General features: G+C 35.3%; 2 protein-coding genes across 2 annotated transcripts in view; one reads left to right on the top strand and one right to left on the bottom strand.

Moving 5' to 3' along the window:
• Positions 1-4,502: 4,502 nt before the first annotated feature.
• LOC106870970 (uncharacterized) lies at positions 4,503-7,085 on the bottom strand. The gene has a single exon (XM_014917217.2). The coding sequence runs from the start codon at positions 6,783-6,785 to the stop codon at positions 6,006-6,008; it is 780 nt and encodes a 259-aa protein (XP_014772703.1). The 5' UTR covers positions 6,786-7,085; the 3' UTR covers positions 4,503-6,005.
• Positions 7,086-9,654: 2,569 nt separating this feature from the next.
• The window catches only part of LOC106870969 (diacylglycerol kinase epsilon), a 223,298-nt gene continuing 215,155 nt past the window's right edge, over positions 9,655-17,797 (top strand). The window contains exons 1-2 of the mRNA XM_052978393.1: positions 9,655-10,292; positions 11,887-11,984. The gene's annotated coding sequence lies outside the window, so the exon portion shown is untranslated. The remainder of the gene's footprint in view (positions 10,293-11,886; positions 11,985-17,797) is intronic.

The following is a 17,797-nucleotide window of genomic DNA, read 5'->3' as shown; positions in this document are numbered from 1 at the left end:
GTGTATATATCATCATCATCATCGTTTAACATCTGTTTTCCATGCTGGCATGGGTTGGGTGGTTTGACTGAGGGTTGGCAAGCTAGGCAGTCACACCAGGCTCCAATCTGATCTGGCAGTGTTTCTACAGCTAGATGCCCTTCCTAGTGCCAACCAGTCCAAGAGTGTAGTGGGTGCTTTTTACATGCCACCAGCACAGGAGCCAGTCAGGTGGCACTGGCATCGGCCAAGTTCGGATGGTGCTATTTACATGTTACCGGCACCAGGATCTTGTATGCAATAAGTGGATTCGATCCACCATAGCCAAATTTAAATTAACACTGCAACTGAGCTTTTCCCACAGTGGAATATAGTTTTTCTCTGACAGCAGTTTTACATTTACCAGATGCCTTTAGCTAGGCTGAAATAATGTCTTCACCACTTGACCCTTTCTAACCTTTTCTACTCCATCAAAACCCAGAATAGAGATACCAAGACCACCAACCAAATCTATTGTTTTCAATATGTCTATTCTTCTGGATAGTTATAAAAGTAAGAACACCCCAAGCAATAAGCAGTTAGTGATGATTCATCGAGTTAGTCACTTGGGTGACAACGAAGTCTGGCTGACCAGCTAGAACCTTAGTCAGAGTTTACTGTCAGCAACTGCAAGACAACGTCCCACTAGCTCTAATTCTATTCTCTTACATCATTCTATCTCTCTCTGTAATTACTACTAAACAATGAAGAGGACACAAACACAAACTTTACTTCACATGCTTTTGAATTTATCATAACCTGCCCGTCGAGGCAAGGTATTGTAACGTAACGGAAAATGAATATTTCCTTAAAAATTCATGCATTGTCCATCTTTCACATCCTACAACATGCCATTATAACAACAAATTTTTATTGTTACAACTGCTGACTCCGAAATTTCATAATATTGTTTACAAATCAATTCTTCCCATTACAATTGGTGACCCTCGACTTCAATTAAAAGAACTTTATCGTTACAATTATCACGTTGGGTCACCAATTGTAACAATAAAGTTTTTTTAATTGAAGTTGAGGGTCACCAATTGTAATGAGAGGAATTGATTTGTAAACAATATTAGGGAATGTCGGAGTCAGCAGTTGTAACAATAAAAATTTGTTTGTTATAATGGCAAGTTGTAGGATGTGAAAGATGGACAATGCATGAAGTTTTAAGGAAATATTTATTTACTGTTACGTTACAATACCTTGCCACAACGGGCACGTTATGATAAATTCAAAAGCATGTGAAGTAAAGTTTGTGTTTGTGTCCTCTTCATTGTTTAGTAGTAATTACAGAGAGAGATAGAATGATGTTGTAAGAGAATAGAATTAGAGCTAGTGAGAGTTGTAGGGTGTGGAATGTTGTCTCACAGTAGCTGACAGTAAACTTCATTTCTCCCTCTGACCAAGGTTCTAGCTGGTCAGCCAGACTTCGTTGTCACTGAAGTGACTAACTCGAGTCATCATCGACAAACACACACACACATATATACATATACAAAATTAAGAGGAATGACCACCAAAGTGGACTCCTATATGCTAGAAATAGACGTCAAATCGCCTAGCCACGAAGAGTATGTTCTCAGCGTGCCAGATTGAAGACATTTGAAAAATACACCAAATATAATTTGCAAAACTTTAAACATGCTCCCTTTCTGGTGAGTGTTCTGTGTCTAGTTATGGAAATTATATTTTGTAAGCAACAGACTACGCTGATGAGCCTACAGATATTTACATGCGTAAATATTAACAGGCGAAACCATTGGTACATAGGTAATCGTTTTTTTATTTCGTATATTTTCATTTGTCTTGCTCATTTTTAAAATCTGGCATTTTGCTGAAATTTTTTTCTTGAGAACATACACTTTGTGGTTAGGCGATTTGACATCTATTTCTAGCATATAGGAGTCCACTTTGGTGGTCATTCCTCTTAATTTTGTATGTGATATAATTTTAATCTTCGGATTTTTTAAATATGCTAAGCCACTGGTTTTAATTGATTAATATCAATTTCTACCCTCAGTATTTAATTTTATATATGCATATATATATAATATATAGAATTCAGGATAAAATCATGTTAATGATCATATCAAGAGGCCAGCAGCAAACCTTGTAGGTAATTTATATACTAAATTAATAATTATATTAAAGGGATCAGGAAAAGGCCTTTTTGTACATGCTGAATGTAAACATCAAAGGCACTAAAAAGCCACTGTATAACTCCAACAAAATCAGTGTTTTGTAGTAGTTATACAAAGGTTTTTTAGTGCCTTTGGCATCTACTTTCAGCATGTAAAAGATTTTTTTCCCTGGTCCCTTTAATATAATTATATATATAATTATTAATTTAGTTTATATATATATATATATATATATATATATATATACACACACACACATGCACATAAATACATAATCAGGGTGTAGAAAGTGCGTACTCCGAACGAATAAGGTAATGTAATCCGATGGTAGAAAGAATTCTGCACATTAGGTACATGCATATATACAGATATATCATCATCATCATCATCATATAACATCTGTTGCCCATGCTGGCATGGATTGGATGATCTGACCAGGGCTGGCAAGCTCAAAGGCTGCACCAGACTCCATATATATATATATATATATATATATATATATATATAAGGTTAAGAAGGGTATTGGATTTAACCAAACCCAAAGATACAGGTAATACCGAGTAAGTGCTGTATACCGGCTAGTTTTGCCCCATTCATTGTATAAACAGGATTGGGGATTATAAGTCGTGTATTAGCGTGTGTATGTATAAAGAGAGAAAAGGATAAAGAGGACAATAGCAAAGTTAGAAATATATTTCATGGATAAAGTCTTACAGCTGTTTCAGGGAAAATCCAATGTATCCCTTCATCGGAGACAGAAATAGTAGAGGAATGGATTATTATATCTAAGCTACACTCCAAGTACTGTTTTTTCTTTATCTTTTTTCAGTGCATCACACTCACTCTCACTTCCTACTATAACTCTCCTCCTATAGATATAATAATCCATTCCTCTACTATTTCTGTCTCCGATGAAGGGATACATTGGATTTTCCCTGAAACAGCCGTAAGACTTTATCCATAGAATATATTTCTAACTTTGCCATTGTCCTCTTTATCCTTTTCTCTCTTTATACATATATATATATATATATATATATATATATATATATTTGACAAGAAGGACAACAAAAGAAAGAAAGAGACCTCGATATTATGCAAATAGAGGAATTTATCTGTAAAAATATGTGACACTTATTCAGTAGCCATGATAATGTTAAGGGTATGCAAATAAGGCTCCTATTTCATTATGCTGGCTAGTGTCTAATGATACTAATGGGTCAATGTTTCAGGGTTGCTGCATGGTTATACTGATATAATGTAGAATAAATATAATAATAATAATTCTAGGATGGAATTTATAAATATCTAATGCATCATTACACACGTTTCCACAAATCACATGATTTTAATATCAAAGTCTGTATACTTGGGATGATTACAGTATAGATTGTAGTATCTGTGGGCATCCAGTTGATCATCATCATTGATTCATTTCATCAAGCAATACTACATATGTTGCAGATGCCTTGAAGAAATCCTGGAAATAATCACATCCAGGGAAAATGTGATAGACACTCTGAGATGGTCATATCATGTAAATATAGGAACAAGATATCATCATGGAATTTGAAAAAAATATTTTGAAAGAAAGTAACAAATTATAGAACAGATAAGGAACCTAAACAAATAAATGAACATACCAATGTTTAAGATGATGCACACTATACCAACAGAAATAGTGAAAAAGTCACCATAAGAGGGTACTATTAATCAATTCAATCAACAAATCCCACTGTGCAGCAGCTGATCACCTGTTGGGTTCAGAATTTACTGAGGAGAGTCACATCTTTAATGAAATAGTAGAACGAAATGTACTACTATTTGCTGAATGAATGACTATCCTTAAAATCTGCAGAATGAATAACAAATAAATCCAACACCACCACACACACCTCCATCTCCATATTACTACCATTCCTTCCTCTACACCCATCACTGACCTCCCCCTATCAAGTACATACAGAAATACCCACATAGCTAGATTGGCCTTCATATTGGCAAGAAGGGATAAACATCCCACTCTGATTCATGCACTAATGTAGTATCGCCTCATGAAATGAATCAATAATAATGATCAACTGGATACCCATGGATACTACATGGTCTATACTGTAATCATTTTAAAGTCATGTGATTTGTGGAAACACGTGTAGCAATATTTATAAATTCCTTCCTAGAATTATTGTTATTATATATATATATTTAAAGCTGCATATTACTCTACCTTTGGTATTTGAGTACTATCTTTTTCCACTTTGTTTTGCATTTATGCACTTACTTGTGTGGGTGTGTGTGTGTTTTCAAATCCATCATCATCATTTAAACAGCCACTTATCCTTCCTTGCATGGGTTAGACAGTTTATTGAGGCAAAATTTTTACAATCAGATGATTTTCCTCTTGCAAACCTTTACCTATTTCCAAGTAAGATAATATTTCCCCACTGCCATATATGTTTCCATAGAATACTGGAAATGGATGACACTGTTTCTATGACAGTGACACTTGTTTACAACTAATACATGATGTCAAGACAAGAACACAAACATATACACACTCACACATCTCAAGCTATAGATACATATATGATGGGATGCTTTCATTTTCTGTCAATCAAATCCACCCACAAAGCTGTGGTTAGCCCGGGGCTACAGTAGAAGACACTTGCCCAAGATGCCACTGCAGTGTGACTGAACCCGAAACCTTGTGGATAGGAAGCATACAGCCACACACACATACAAATGTACACCCCTATATGCATAAAAACAAAACAAAACAATGAGTCTTACAGCTGAGTATTCTGAACATTAGCATTCTCAGCCAGAATTATCAGGACACACTGACAGATACAGCCCATACAACCAAATTTTATTCACAAGACTTGGGCCAACCCAAGCATATGGTAAAAGACACTTGCCCAAGTGGCAGAGCAGTGAGATTGAACCCAAGACAGTGATAGAAAACCAAAGTTCTTAACCATTTGGCCACCCACACACATCTGTGTAACTTTCATTACAACACTAATGGATCTCAGACGGCTAAGTTGGCTGTGTTAAGGTGTTGGACAGTTAGCAATTCATATATCAGCAGCACTGCATTGCATATATATAACCATAGCTCAGTCCACTTAGCTGTAAACCGTGTACCACAGGCAATTATAACTCCTGACTTAAAGCAACAGAAATGCTGTATAAGTGCTTCTACTTTAGGCATAAGGCCAGCAATTTTAAGGTAAAAGAGTTAAGTCAGTTATATCAACCCCTGGTACTTCACTGGTACTTATTTCCTGGATAGATGAAAGGCAAAGTTGACCTCTGTGACCCAAAGTTGACCCAGGACATAAAGAACCAGAAGAAATACCACAAGGCATTTTGTTGCATGATTCTACAAAATGACAGCCAATGGAATGCTGTGAAATATTTCCTTAGTATGTAGTGCAGAGTTCAAATCAGAGCAAAAGTATAACCTGTAGAATACAGGTTTCTTAATTGGGTATTAGTGTTTTTTAAGTGGGGAGTGGGGTTAATGAAAGTGTTGCTGGGTTGTTACAGTTGTTGAATTTATTGTTATAAATACCAATAGCATTGTCAGATACACCCGCCTGGGTAATGGCATAGGGTTGAAGGTGAGACGGGTGGCAGAGGGTTACAATGGATGAGATTTATGTTTCAGAATTCCTGGTGCAAAGGACTGGGTTCTGTTAATGTTGCTTCGCTTAAATACATCACATGAAAATGAAGCTTTTAGTGATGTATAAATGACTCAACATCACAATCTTAGTTACTTTGCCTTGTATAGGATATCGAAACTGAGTCTTAAAAGAAGTGCCATGTATTTTTCAGTTAGTTTGATTTCATTTTGTTTTCTAAGGTAGGATTTATAATTACGAGTTCAGAACCTTCGATTTTGACCTCTTCGTAAAGCCAGGGTCGTTCACAGCGACATTCCGTACCGCATTTCTCCGAGCCACATTTCAGACAAGGGAAATGACAGCCGGGACAATCCATATCCAAACAGTCACACATATCTATACCCGTAGATATCAAACATCCGGACTCATCGTACATTTGCCACTCATTGCACTTCTTCCGCTTCCTTTTCTTTTTTTTCGTCGCTTTGAAGCGAGCAGAGGATTTCATGGTGGGAATAGCTTTAGTTCTTGTCACTGCTTTAGAAGACGTTGTCACTGAATGACCATTTCTCCCACCCGATCTAGTAGTTACCGCAAGAGTGTTTTCGTTTTTCATAGTTTCATTTGCCCTCGTTACCGAACTACCATCAGTACTGTTCTTATCGAGGGTCTTCTCGTCAGAAGACCAACTTTTATTGTTTATCGGAGGAGGTTGTCGTTTTTTCCGGTCATATTTTTCTGTTAGATTAACATCCTTCACATCTGTCGTCTTGAACCCTTCATCCACTTCTTTCTTCCCGCCATCAACACCTTCACTTATGTTGGTGTCTTGTCGACACTGGCGCCGAGAAGCCCTAGTAACTATCATTTTCCTTCGGGAATTATCACCTCCCCCATCACCACTTTCATCATCATCATCATCACCACCACCAGACTCACTTTGTAATTCTTTGCCGTCTTTTTTTTCCGAACTCGTATCTGCCGCTTTCATCGTCTTTCTTGCAAACTGTTTTTATTATTGTAGAAAAGAAGTTGTGCCTTTGACAACTTTATGTACATTACATTTGTCACTCTACTAAAACAGTGTAATTACCATTAATTAACATTAAATAGTTTGTTTTTTTAACATATTTCCAACTCCAGGCAGCAAAACAGAGAAGAAATTATTGGATGTATAATAATATTCTAAGTTATCGATGTCCTTTAATTATTGTCAGTTTTTTTATTGTTGCTCTTCCCAAAAGTTAAATTACGATTGTTTCTTGCAGTTTTTGTGTATATATATATATATATATATATATATATATATATATATATATATATATATATATATATATATATATATATATATATATATATATATATCGTTTGTGAGTGTATATTGTTATATATTTGTATATACTGACAATAAATTGAATCGAAGTGAACGACGAAGTAACTTAGAATGTAAGTAGATGAGAAACAAGGAATAAAACAGTAAATAGTTTTTTTTTTTTAACTTTGCAAGTTGTAAGTTGACATGTGGAAAGTGGAAGTTAAAATAATGACTTCATCATCAAAGAAAAAAAATTATAAACAACTCACAACTGCTATTCTGTAATGAAATAATCAAAGCGTCCCATTCAGTACTAGAATATATGTATATATCGATATGTCAATATATTTCTAATAAATCTAAATCTAACAATAAATCAGAGTTGTGGTGGTAAATGGGTTCCAACCAGGATTTATCTTTCTTGTATAAATGTTTATGTAACTCTCCTCAGCATGGCGAAGTGAGGTAAATTTACTTCATACACAACTAGGTCTGGCGATTATGTCTGTTTATTATTGTATATTTCCAGGCACTCTTTTAATAAATCCTGTTTGTTGATGCTTGAGATTTTTATGTGTATAACAGGTCGGACATCAGTTTTTTTTATGTTGGTTGTTTATCACAACAACAGGTCGTTGAAATGTGAGATATACTATATCTTTATTTATAATGTTTTCATTCGTAAGTTATAACGAACATTATTGTTTATCAATTAAAAGCTATAATGATAATTTCGTTACTTATAACTCAATTATAAGTATTTATCACTAAGCATAACTCTTAGTTTAGTTTAGGCTGCGTAAATGTTATGATGTATACATGACAAGACATTGAATGAGCGTTTATTACGTGCATGTATGTTGAAGATATAGATTATATTTTTTTGACCGTTACACATAAAAAAATAATTTCATTAATATACAGAAATAAATTCAACAAGTTGAAAGAAACGAGAAGTAAAAGGAATTAAGTTTCTACATTAATTTATTATATACATATTTTTACATTTATAGAAATTTAGAAACAAAGCATTTCATCGTAGAGAATTTACGACTTAAATTTATTATTAACTAGTTTCTCATTCTAACTAACAAGGTTTCACGACAATTCAATACTGTCGGATTTGAGTATTGAACATGGCATATATATTAGCCTATACTCAAAAGGGTGAGCGTCGTGGACATGAGTAACATTCAACGATCACTGGAGATTTTGCCGAAAATCAGGGTTTTTATAACTACTCATACACGAATCATAGAACCGTAATCCCGTGAAAGATTTCTTCAACGAAGTTCATAATTCGTATATGGGCAGTAATTTTTAACCAATGAGAAATCAATAATTTCTCATGTTCGGGCAAATGAACTTACGTTCTCTCTCCGCCTCTTATGAGTTTACTACAAGATATAAAGGATAAAAGTGAGGCCAACTCGTCGGTTTGCTTTAGGAACGCACCTCTCCAATTAAATGACATGCAATGAAGAAAAAAGTTATAAAAAGGAAAATATATATAAAATAAATAACGTATACAAAAAAATTAGAAAGATTAATCCATTTGTAAATATTTTATTCAAAAACAGAAACGGGAAGCGGGCATTTGTGGAATATAAACAAACATGTCAGACGATTCAAGGTGCGGTAATTTACTTTTACCAATCAGGTATTATTAATGATGCGAGAGGCCCGACAATATCGTCTGCGAATTGTAAGAAGACCGTTTCACAATCTGTTTCTTGAAAAACTTGCGTATGCCTTAAGCATATTTGCTCTGTTGCTTTATAATTATTTCTGTCGTAAAATTGGGCGAAGGTATGCGTGTGCACACCACTTAACCCCAACCCTAATCCTAACTCTAAACCTAAGTAACCTTAACCCTAATCCTAACACTAACCTTAATTCTAATCCTAACCCTAATCCTAATGCTAATCCTAACACTGACCCTAGCTCTAACCCTAACGAGTATGCACAGTAAAAAAAAAATCTGATTAAAAACAATCAAGAATTTGCAAACGACATTGTTGGACCCCTCGTATCATTAATAATACCTAATTGATAAAAGTAGATTACCACCCCTTCTATCGTCCGAAATGTTTGTATTCCACAAGTGCCTGTTTCTGTATTATTTTTTTAGTATAAAATATTCATAATGGATGAATCTTCCTGATTTTTTTGGATACATTATTTACTTTGTATATATTTTCCATTTTCATAACATTTTTCTTCATTATACTTCATTTTATTGGAGAGGTACGTTTCTAAAGGAGCGCCGACGAGGCTCATTTGGGTGCACTAGTGGAAATTCTAAAGTTTAGTGAAAATTTTAATATTTGGTGTATTGATGTAATTTTCCATGCTGAATCTCCGGGGCTAATTCACTTTTACGGTACTACTAAAGAAGAGTGGCCCCAACGCACACACGCGCGACTGCGTGGGTGCGCGCTAGCTAGTCGTGAGTAGTCGATCCTACAACAAGTGCACATGTGCGAGTGCGCGTATGCAAATGAATACATGCGCGCATATGCAAATTAGTACATGCGCGCATGTGCTCTCTTTTACGGCTGAAATGGCTGAATATATATCAAAAATACCTTTTTTTTTGTAAATAAATATAATAATTAAACAATTTTTTGTAAACAAAGTAAATAATTTTTTAAAAAGTAACCTTAACCCTAATCCTAACACTAACCTTAATTCTAATCCTAACCCTAATCCTAATGCTAACCCTAATCCTAACACTGACCCTAGCTCTAACCCTAACGACGTAAATAGATAAAAAAAACAAATCGACACACTACCTTTCTGGCAATGTGAACATCGGGGACTTACACAATTCAGAACTTTCTTCATTTTTAGAAATGAATAAGCTGCATCAAAATCTTGAATGTAAGGCAACATATCATAAATCATGTTTACAATAAATTACCAATGTCAACAAATCCTAGTAAACTTTTTAGCACAAGGCTCTCTATCGAAACAATTGTTAAGCGAACTGCTTAGCACCAGGTTTTCCGTAGAAATGATATTTCTTAAGCCAATCCTTGGAAATTTTTTTTTTTGATTTGCGCATGCTCAAATTTGGCCGTGATTCCAACGGTCAAGAATTCTAGACCTTGACAACCATGTGCGATTTGGATAGCTTTCTTGGAAGTTGAATTTGAAAATGTATGAAGTTAACAAAAACAGGTAGTGTGTTATTTTTATTCGATTTGTTTTTTTTTATTTATTTACGTTGTTTAGAAAAAAAAAATTTAATTAAAAAAAGTTATTTACTTTGTTTAATTATTATATTTGTTTACAAAAAAAAAGGTATTTTTGATATATATTCAGCCATTTCAGCCGTAAAAAGAGCGCGCATGTACTAATTTGCTTACGTGCACACATGTATTCATTTGCATGTGCGCACTCACACACACGCACACGCGCACTTGTAGGATCGACTACTCACGACTAGCTAGCGCGGGTGCACGTTGGGGACCACTCTTCTTTAGTAGTACTCACTTTTACTACAAAACTTTTTCAAAAAAGTTACAGATAGGCGTAGGAATGGCTGTGTGGTAAGTAGCTTACTTACGAACCACATGGTTCCGGGTTCAGTCCCACTGCACGACATCTTAAGCAAGTGTCTTCTACTATAGCCTTGGACCAACCAAAGCCTTGTGAGTGGATTTGGTAGATGGAAACTGAAAGAAGTCCGTCGTATATATGTATATATATGTATATATGTGTGTGTGCATATGTCTGTGTTTGTGTCCCCCCCCACCCCAACATCGCTTGACAACCGATGCTGGTGTGTTCACATACCCGTAACTTAGCAGTTCGTCAAAAGAGACCGATAGAATAAGTACTCGGCTTACAAAGAATAAGTCCTGGGGTTGATTTGCTCAACTAAAGGCAGTGCTCCAGCATGGCCACAGTCAAATGACTGAAACAAGTAAGAGAGAAAGAGTATAACACTGGTCAACACCTATTTTCTGGCACAAGGTTTATCAACAGCTCTTAGCTAATTTTGGGTGCTGAATCCAAATCTGACATCAGATTTTTGCGATATAAATTTTTTTTAGTTTTGCAAGAAACAGCTAATGCTTATAAAGGAAGAATTAGCCCATAAAGTGCTGGGATTTGCACTTACATAGCATGGACTGCTCAGCACATTTTATGAAAATGAAACTACCATGCCCACATAAAAAGCAAAAAATAGTTAAAATATCTTTATTGTATATTATGGTGGTAAGTTTTACATCATCTGAAAAGTCATTAGTTGAACTATTAATCCTCCTGCATTCTGGTGGTAGTTGTAGTGGTGGTGGGGGTTTTCGAGCGTTTGATTGACATTAGACCCCAATAAACGCCCATAAATTAAATGCATTTATCTGGGCCATGATCGTGGCCTGTCATGCTTTATGTGCTAAGCATATGTAGATACAACTTTGGTTAATGTTTACAATACTACCTGGAAACGAAATAAAAAAAAGATAGTGGAACGGGTGTAAAAAAATGTGTAGGAAATGAATATGAAAACAAAAATGCACAGAAAGCAAGCAGGGTGGGGGAGAGGACTTCAGAAAATTCACAAGATCTGAGTTTTTCTCTCATAACCTTTAGGAAAATGTGTTTCTTTAAATGAAATTTTATATAAATACCTTTCAAACGGTATAGATTACAATTATAAAGAAATTTGTGGGGAAAATCTTGGGGTGGGGAGAGGACTTTTGAAAAATTCACAAGATCTGATATTTTCCCCCATAACTTTAAGGAAAATGGATATCTTTTATTTCAGAAACAAAAAGTGTTTTTCTTTTTTTCGATGAATGAATTACAGTGACCTAATATGTCAATCTGCAATCTGGGATTAATATATCCAATGATTTTTAAAAGGTATGTAAAAAATATTTTGTTTTAATACTATTACTTGCTTCACACACACACACAGAAACTAATGTGGTTTTTATAAGGATTTTATATCAGTCTTTCTTTCTCCTGTCCAGACTTCATTACCAGTAATTTTTATAACTTCCGCATTTTCACTTATTATTCTTTTCAAACTTGTTTGAATTTTTGATCTAATGTAATCCAGTCTCTAGAAAACGTATTTCTACAAAATGTTATCTTAAACTATGGGTAAAGAAAGGGGGCTAATGCAGTTTCGCACCTCACCTTTTCAAAAAAAGTTTCTTCAGATTCCTAGTTATGGTAAAGGTGCACTTGTAAAAATTTAACAAAATTTTAAAGAAACAGCCCCCGTCTTCCTGACAAAATAAGTGTTTTGTGGCATATAAAGGTCACCATAATTCATTCATAGAAAAAAGGAAAAACAACATTTTCCAATAATTCCAGTCCCCACATTTTTTCCAAGCAAATATAAGGGGTTTAGGGCACATTAGGCATCTGTAATGCATGTCGTTTGAAAGGTATTTATATACAATTTCATCAAAAGATATTTATTTTCCTCAAAGTTATGGGTGAAAAACTCGGATCTTGTGAATTTTCCAAAGTCCTCTCCCTACCCCCATGGAAAAGATTTTACTTACAAATTTCTTTATAACTGTAACCTATGCTGTTTGAAAGGAATTTATATAAAATTTCATAATAAAAAGCCATTTTCCTAAAAGTTATGAAGGAAAAACTCGGATCTTGTGAATTTTCCAAAGTCCTATTCCCCCACCACCCCGGTGCTTTCTGCACATTTTTGTTTTCATACTTTAATCAACAATATGTCTTTTTTTAAATCTAATTAAATCAAAACACAAAGTTGTGGGAGTAAATGCATATTAGAATGTAAGATTTAAGCTTGGTGATAACAAAATATGAATACAAAATCTCTATTCATTGTAGTCATTCATTCTGATCATCTTATTACTGCAAGAACTTCCTCATTTTTAAAGATCTCTTGTGCACAGTTTTTGAAATGTCTCTCATCAAGCAGTAATCTGCCATCAGCTTTGGTAGCATTCTTCCATTACTTTTATGTCTTGATGAAAGTCTTCATCTTCTTCACTAACATCACACAGATTCTCTGGATACTCACTCAAGTAACTGTGTAAGTCAGGGATTCTCAACCATTTTTTATCTATGGACCCCCTTGATTACTATCTTTTCTGGTGGACCCCCATAACCATTCAATGTTTAAAAACTAGTTTTGTAGGCACTTCTATCAAAACTCTTGTTTTGTTTTTCACGCATTGGCTTGTGTAGGTTGAACTATGTAAAATGTTTGAGAAAGAAACCTCGCTGTTTCTTGCAAATACATCTAAAGCAAAATTTTTTCAAGGGCCCTTAAAATACTGTTGTAGATCCCCAAATTATTATTTTGTTACATGGACCCCCCAGTTGAGAACCACTGGTGTAAGTAATGCGATTTCATGCTCATTCTACATCCAAGTGCTTGCAAACTCAAGAGTAGCTCCTCCTCAATCTCTTGATAGTTGTCAGCTTTCCTGTTCCCAAAGAAATTCTGCACCACATCAGAGAAGACTTTCCAAGCTCTAGCCTCAGCTGCACTCATTGTTGTAACAAAATGTGGATCCCTGAGGAGTGTTTTTATTTGAGATTCATCAAATATTCCTGCCTTCTTCTTTTCATCACTGAGACTTAGAAAGGTTGTACATATATAATTGAAGTAGTTTCCATTGTGATCAAGAGTTTGGATGGATTGTTTCATCACACCAAGTTTTATGTGCAGTGGGGGAAGACAATGCTTTTCCTGTCAACCAGAGGTTCATTAATGATGTTCTTATCACCTGGTGTCAAACTGTTTCTCGGGGGCCATTCTGTTTATGCCCAGTGATTCTTTGTAACCCTACTGTCCCAGTAGCATAGGAAACAAGGGCACTTAGTGTAATCTTCTTGCTGGCCCAATAGAAGGTTTATGATTTTAAAATCAACATAAATTACCCATCCATGAACACGATAGTGCAATCTCTGTAGAACAATCTTGATGTTGGCATACTCTTTCATTTTTATAGTGTCCTATGGGAATTGAGCCATACAGATTCCTGTTGTGAAGTAAAATGCTTCAAGCTGTTTGCAGAGCTGTCAATAAAAAGTCTCCACTCGCATGAATCATATGCCAGCAGTTACATATTGAGAAGAAGCCCTTCAACATCATTACTATAAACAGGCTGGCCATCTGAAGAGAAGTACTTTTGCAGTTCTGCTTCTCTGTTACAATAAAAGGAGACACAAGTGCCAGTTTTCAGTAGTCTTTTCTCTTGCAACCTAGAAGCCAACAATTCAGTAGACTGCTTTGGCAAATACAAATCCCTGACCAGATCATTCAATTTAGTCTGACTAAACGGAAAAATTATCACAGCCTGTATCAGATGGCATAAACTGTTCATGTTCATCAGTAATAGGTGAACTGAGAGCTTCATCAGTGACCTGTAGCAGCTCAATAAATACAGGCACAGGTATTTCCTTGGAGTGTGCAATTGGTCGATGGGCAGATGAGATATCTGGGTATTGCAAGTGTCATTTGATTTTCGTATTGAACCCTTTTACTTTAACAAGGCAGAAGTAGCAGTTATCCACATGGTTTGTTGGTTCTCTCCAAACCATTGGCACACCAAACTTGAGCTTCACATCCCTTCCTTGAGACCCTGATTGCAAAGTTTCAACACAGGTTATTAATGTTGTGCTTTTGTGCTTGTGGAGTGAAGTTTCCACATATGTAACAGAAGATATTGGGGTCATTATAGCACTTCCTTCTTTTTGATGTTGTATCCATAACACAGTGGCTTAGTTCCCACCTAAGAAGAAGAGAAAGGGTTTTAAAGCAAACCTCAGCTTAAACATATTCAAAATTAGCATGGCAATCTCGCCAAAATTCCCGCAACTAGTGGTGTAAAGTTAACTTTTGGTATGTTCCTGGTAAATAAAGGTATATATCGATGGCACAAAAATGTGACATACTAGAACAAATCTGAGGTCAGTTTTGGAATCAGCACCCCAAAATTAGTCTAAAACAATTCTAAGACTTTATGCCAGAAAAAAAAAAAATTATTTTGTTGACCAGTATTGACTCAGTTAGAAAATGGGATTTGGAAGCTGTCATTTAGTGTCAACTGTAAACAAATGAAATATTGTCAGAATTCTGCTTTAAGCACTCTGTATACCCTTCATAACTGTTTTATATTTTAGAATTTTCAGAAAATTTTTGCAAGTTTGTATTCTATATATGGGAGTTCATATGATTATACCCTCAGCCCTCAAAACTTTGGTGCTTGATTTAAGGCCTATTTAGCTATTATTTTTAGCACATCTCATGATCACGTGGGTAAGCAGCTCTGTAACAGCTTAGCTTGTTACCATGGAAACAGGCAGCTACATGTCTGTGGCTTTGGATTGGCTAAAATTACCCAAAATTTGCAAATTTTAAAAGCTATTAACTCTTTGTTTATTGGTTTATAGCGAAAAAGGAATTTCCTGTCAATGATTACCAGACAAAAACTACATCAACACATCTTATATGAAATCAATTGGAACAAAAATTGAAAAAGTGCAGCCAAACAGAAAAGATCTGCTAATGCAGTTGTTATTTAGATCAGTCTGATCAAACAGACCTATGTAGAAAAGCATTGCAGCTGTGATCATCCCGATTTTTTTAGTAGTCATTTGTTTATTTGAGATGGTAGGTTATAGTTTGAGAGAGATTTGGTTATTATTTCTAGCAGGTCGATCGACCATGTAATGTTCTAGGATGATTGAACATGTGGCAAATAGATATAGTATAAGATCTCTACACTTGTCTTGATGTCCATTAGTGATTTTACTTTCTTTACCCCATCTTCTATGTGGGCTGTGAATGTTGGGGATTACTAGTATCTTTGTCTTGTGTATGATATATTTACCTTGAAAGATCACACACACGTTCCTTGACCAACCAAAATTAAAAAGAAAATCTTAATTCCTCCTGATTATTGCAGTTACTGGAAAAGTGAATCCCTGAAACCTGTTAGGTCATTCGAGTGATATAAAAACTCTTTTTAATGTAGTATATCTAAGGGGAATTAAAGGGAATTAGCATGGATCTACACAAACTCACAAATACCTGTGCAGAGATTTGAACTGCAGAAAATTTTGTTTTACCTTTTAGTGTTCCAGTTACTTATGACCTGCAGATCCATCATCCTGAGTACTTTTTTTATTGCTAGGAGGACTGACCCACTAAAACTTTCAAAGTTCTTTCATCAACAGGGTACGAGATGAGAATCTGGATGACTTTGGCAGCTTTTCCTCTGCCACTGTCCCATCATCACTATTATCACATGTAAAGTGGGTGGGGGGATGCTGCTGTAGTTAGCAACTACCAAATATCTAAAGCAAAGATTTGAAATCAAATCCATATTTTGCCATAAGTCCTCGGCTTATTGCTTTCTCCTGTTGCACAAGGAAATTTCTGAGAGTAAAGTGACCTCTTAGACATTTTTGAGGCATTCATAGGTCAGATCTGACTAGAGAGGAGAAATCTTTTGTTTTTGCTTGACTTATAAAAATCCAACAGCAATTACATTCATTCTCTTTGGTCACTTGGTGCTTAGCTGAAGAATACATCTCAAATGTAGATCTACCACTCTCTGTACTTATCTACACTATATTACTCTGTCTCGCTTTAGCAAAAGAGTCAACTGAATGACTGAATGAATGAATAAATAAATTAATAAATAAATGTACCAATGAACATGACTGAGTACAAAGAATGAAAACAAAATAATTTTGATAATAAATAAATGTATCAGAATGATGTAAGCAGAGAATGGGGGACGGGGTTGAGGTAGAAAGAATTTGAGTAGACACTATTGAAGGTGGGGAATCGTGGCGGTATATAGAGGATAGGTTGAGAGGAAAGAAGAGGGGAAGGGAAGAAAGTAGTGGTGAAATGAGAGGAGGAAGTGAAGCCAGTGATATGGTGTGGTTTGAAAGTAGTCAGGAGTCATTAAGGGTTCCGGTATTTGATCTTGAATATATAAATGGCATCCTTGCACCTTAAAATAATAATAATAATAATAATAATAATAATCCCTTCTACTATAGGCACAAAGCCTGGACTTTTTAGGGAGGGGCCAAGTTGATTAAATCAACCCCAGTATTCAACTGATACTTATTTTATCAACCCCAAAAGGATGAAAAGAAAAGGCGACCCCAGTGGAATTAATAATAGCAATAATCTTTTCTATAATAGGCTCAACGCCTGAAGCTTTGGGAAAGGGTGATAGTCAATTACATTGACCCCAGTGCTCAACTGGTACTTACAGGGGATGAACAAAATAATGGAAACACCTTAAAATTTCAAACAAATTTATTTTAATATGGGGTAGGACTGCCTTTGGCAGTAATTACAGTTTGAATTCTACATGGTATGGACTTGTACAAAGTTTGAATTGTTTCCAAAGGAATTTTTGTCCATTCTTCAGCTAAAACAGTCTCCAGTTCTTGTAGTGATGATGGTGGAGGATATCGACTCCTTCCTTGTTTTTCTAAAATTCACCATAAATATTCAATAATATTGAGATCTGGATAACAACTTTAGCTGGGTGAGTTGGTGCATTATGATCCTGAAAGTGCATTTCCCTCCGGAAACAGTTCTGCAACCATAGAATGAACTTGATCAGATAAAATGCTTAAATAGTTTTGACTTTTAATTCTGTCACGTATACGTGGTTGGTGGTTGGAAATGAGGTAAAGGATGACTT

The sequence above is a fragment of the Octopus bimaculoides genome, chromosome 2, assembly GCF_001194135.2.
Source record: "Octopus bimaculoides isolate UCB-OBI-ISO-001 chromosome 2, ASM119413v2, whole genome shotgun sequence".
NCBI lineage: Eukaryota > Metazoa > Mollusca > Cephalopoda > Octopoda > Octopodidae > Octopus > Octopus bimaculoides.
The sequence above is the reverse complement of the archived record's forward strand: the minus strand, read 5'-3'. Positions and strand labels throughout refer to the sequence as shown.

Bases quoted from the DNA above. Each gene is read 5' to 3' on its own strand.
- LOC106870970 (XM_014917217.2), bottom strand. From the start codon at position 6,785: ATGAAAGCGGCAGATACGAGTTCGGAAAAAAAAGACGGCAAAGAATTA.